This window comes from Triticum dicoccoides, chromosome 6A (assembly GCF_002162155.2).
Source record: "Triticum dicoccoides isolate Atlit2015 ecotype Zavitan chromosome 6A, WEW_v2.0, whole genome shotgun sequence".
NCBI lineage: Eukaryota > Viridiplantae > Streptophyta > Magnoliopsida > Poales > Poaceae > Triticum > Triticum dicoccoides.
This window is the reverse complement of record NC_041390.1, coordinates 621,397,061-621,400,327: the sequence shown is the minus strand read 5'-3', so window position 1 is coordinate 621,400,327 and position 3,267 is coordinate 621,397,061. Positions and strand designations below refer to the sequence as shown.

General features: G+C 58.1%; 1 protein-coding gene across 1 annotated transcript; it reads right to left on the bottom strand.

Moving 5' to 3' along the window:
- Positions 1-638: 638 nt before the first annotated feature.
- LOC119314720 (protein DETOXIFICATION 35-like) lies at positions 639-2,425 on the bottom strand. The gene is made up of 4 exons (XM_037589417.1): positions 2,335-2,425; positions 1,192-2,232; positions 992-1,078; positions 639-893 (listed from the first exon to the last, which is right to left on the bottom strand). Exons 2-4 carry the CDS (start codon positions 2,224-2,226, stop codon positions 810-812), a joined length of 1,206 nt encoding a protein of 401 aa, XP_037445314.1. The 5' UTR covers positions 2,227-2,232; positions 2,335-2,425; the 3' UTR covers positions 639-809.
- Between the last annotated feature and the right edge of the window lie 842 nt (positions 2,426-3,267).

Genomic DNA, 3,267 nt, shown 5'->3' with positions numbered 1-3,267 from the left:
CGACGGAGGGGAGACGAGGCAGGGTATGGAGAGGGGGTGAAGGGGAAGCAGTGGCGGCGGCGGCGAGGGAGAGGAGAGACGAGAAGAGGAGAGGTTGTGTGTGGGGGAGAGGGCGTGCAGTGCAGGGCTGGGCCGCGTGTGTGAGGCCTTCTTTACTGCGCCCACCAAAAATTATCGACCGACAAAACAGTGCCCTCCTCAGCCCCTAATGCACACGCGGACACGCTCGTCGCTCGCTCCTTCCGCGTAGCTTAATGGGTTTGATGTTTGAGCATTTTAGATCACTTTGTTTAATGTTTGATGGTCTTCACTTTGCTTTGCATGTTATGCCTGAAACTTCGAATTTCAAAAAATACAGATTAATAGTAGTGTTGAATGTATGCGTGCAATCTTAAAAGCTTGCTTTTCTTCCATGTCAAACATGAGTTCAAATTGTTTGTATAAGTATGAGCGACACGAGGACACCAAAAATGCCAACAAGCGCGAAGATCCATGGTGTTCCCCGCCTCCCGGCGTCGAAACTAAGCTCTAGTACACAGTTTCTGAATTTAACCTAGGGTTGCTTGACAAAAAACTTCATCAGGATTACCCAAAACTCCAGTGAAGTTCTCAAAAGTTTCAGTTGAGTGTGTCGTATATCCAGCACGTAGTTCTACGTATACCCGTAAGTGTTTCTACAAAAGGAGCCTAAGTATCCATCTCATCTTGAGATAATTCCCTGTCTGCTTAATTAACTGATGTCAAACACTATCTGTAAAAGAAAACTGAAACTAAGCTCTAGTACACAGTTTCTGAAATTAATCAGCTAGCTAGCTAGTCTCTTCGCTGTCAGTGGTGGGAAGCTTCGCGTGCTGCCCTCCCCACAATCTCACCCTCTCCAGCGCCCTCGATGCCTGCTCAAATCAACACGCGCGCGACACAAATCAGGACACACATTTTTACAAATCTTCCATTGATCAGTAAGTACAAATTTGAACCAAACATTAGTTACCTCTGCTTTCCAGTCGGTCTTGAAGACCATGTACATGAGGATCCCCGTCTGCAACGCCGTCCCGCACAGCATGCCCGCCCAAATCCCCTGCAACAATCAATCAGATCAAGATCAATCAGCATTGCAGCAATGCGATCGACCATGGTGGATGCTGGAACTGATCGGAGGTGGTGGGGTGGTGTGCATGGTTAGCTGCTTACCCTGACGCCCCATCGGAAGAGGTAGCCGAAGATGAACCCGAGGGGGAGGCCGAAGGCGTAGTAGCAGCCGAGGTTGATGTAGGCGACGGCGGCCTGCCAGCCGCCGCCGACGGCGATGCCCGAGATGACGGGCTGGATGCTGTTGAGCACCATGGTGACCGCGAGCAGGCCGGCGATGTTGGACACGGCCTTCTGCAGGTGCCGGTCGCCCGTGAAGATGACGGCGAACTCGTTCCGCGTCGCCAGGATCAGCACCATGGCAGCCAGCCCGAGCGCCAGCGACTGCGCCAGCACCACCGCCACGGCGTGCACCGTGGCGCGCGGCCGGCCGGAGCCCAGCTCGTTGGACACGCGCACGCTGATGGCCGCGCTCAGGCCGATGAAGAGCATCCCCTCCCACCCGTTGATGTTCATGCAGATGGAGATGGAGTCCACGGCGATCTCGGCGTCGTCGAGGTGGCCCGTGAGCACCACGAGCACCATCATGTACCAGATCTCGAGGCAGAGCATCACGGCGGAGGCGAGGGAGAGCTTGACGAAGGCCCAGAGCTCGTTGAACGCCGCGCGGGACAGGCCCGTCCACCCGTCCCGGCACCACCCGACCACGTACGCCACCTGCGCGAGCGCGGTCAGCCAGGAGGAGATGTCGTAGGCCGCCGCGGCGCCGGCGATGCCCCAGCCGAGCAGGGACACGAAGAGGGCCAGCAGGCCGACGTGCGCGATCAGGGCGGCGAAGCCGATCCACGCCAGCGCCACCACCTTGCTCTGCGCCTGGAGGAACTTCTGCGTGGGGAAGTTGATGGCCAGCGCGAACATCTGCGGGATGATGCGCAGCGTGAACTCGCCGGCGGCCGCCGCGATGGCTTCCTCCTGGCCGAGCAGCCGCAGGATGTTCCCCGCGAAGATGTAGAGCGGCGAGAGGAGGAGGGCCGAGGCCGTGAGGATGATCCACGAGCGCTGCATGTACACGCCCAGCATGGCCACCTGCCCCGCCCCGAACGCCTGCCCGCACAGCGTCTCCAGCGCGCTCCCCATGCCCAGCTGCATGCATGTTCCATGCATCCATTGTCAATTCGATCTGGATCGCCATGATCGGTGGATCGGAGGAGGAAGAACAATCATAAAAGGAGGATGGGGACTCACGAGGAAGCCGAAGGAGAAGTTGGAGACGACGGAGAGGCCGATGGCGACGGCGGAGAGCTCGCGGTTACCGATGTGGCCGACGAAGATCTGCGTGGTGGAGTTGGTGCCGTAGAGGCAGAGGATGTTGAACGCGATCGGCGCGCCGATGGCCCACAGCCGGCGCGACTCGTCCGCGAAAACCGCCAGCCCGGCCTTCGCCGTCCGCACCGGCGGCGCGTCCAGCGGGTCGTCATCCGGCTCGTCGCCTTCGCCGCCGACGGTGGCCACGAGCGCGCCGGTCTCGTCGTCGCGCATCGACACTACCATGCTGCTGCTGCTGCTGCCGGCAAGGGGGTCCTCGTCGTCGTCGTCGTCGTCGCCGGGCTTCCTCGGCGTGGAGGCGGGGGTGGGGGGACCGAAGGCGCCGACCCGGTGGAGCGCGCGCGGGCTGTGGGTGTTGTGTGGCGTGGTGAAAAGGAGAGGCTCCGTGTATGCCATGGCAGGCAGCGGCCGGTGGTGGTGGTGGTGTAGACGGTGGTGGCGGCCGGTGGTGAGATCCTCTACCCTATTTGGGGCGGATGGTTGAGCAGCCTCGTCTCTAATTTGTTGCGATTCCGTTGCTTTATAATATCTCTTCGTCTTTTAATTTTTTATATTTATTATAATAAATGTCTGTTTTGTTGCTGCGATCTACAGTATGATTCAAAAATGAAAACAAGATCAACAACCCGAGGCAGTGCTAGGCGTCGGTGCGCCGACCCAAATTTAAGCCGGTCGGCCACCAGCAGCTCTGCATCTTCTTTCTTCTCCCCCTCGGTCTTCGATCTGGTCAACACAGGGAAATCCATGGCGGGCGTAACCATGTTTACCTCCTCCTTGATGCTCCCCACTGAAACTCGCCGCCGCTCACCATCGTCAAAAACGCAAAAGAAAAAATAGGCCATTGACTTTTCT

Excerpts from the sequence above, each read along its gene's own strand:
- LOC119314720 (XM_037589417.1), bottom strand. The coding sequence starts at position 2,226 with ATGGGGAGCGCGCTGGAGACGCTGTGCGGGCAGGCGTTCGGGGCGGGG. Across the intron at positions 1,079-1,191 it reads TCTTCCGATGGGGCGTCAGG|GGGATTTGGGCGGGCATGCT; the intron begins GTAAGCAGCTAA and ends TGATTGTTGCAG. Across the intron at positions 894-991 it reads AGACCGACTGGAAAGCAGAG|GCATCGAGGGCGCTGGAGAG; the intron begins GTAACTAATGTT and ends TGATTTGAGCAG.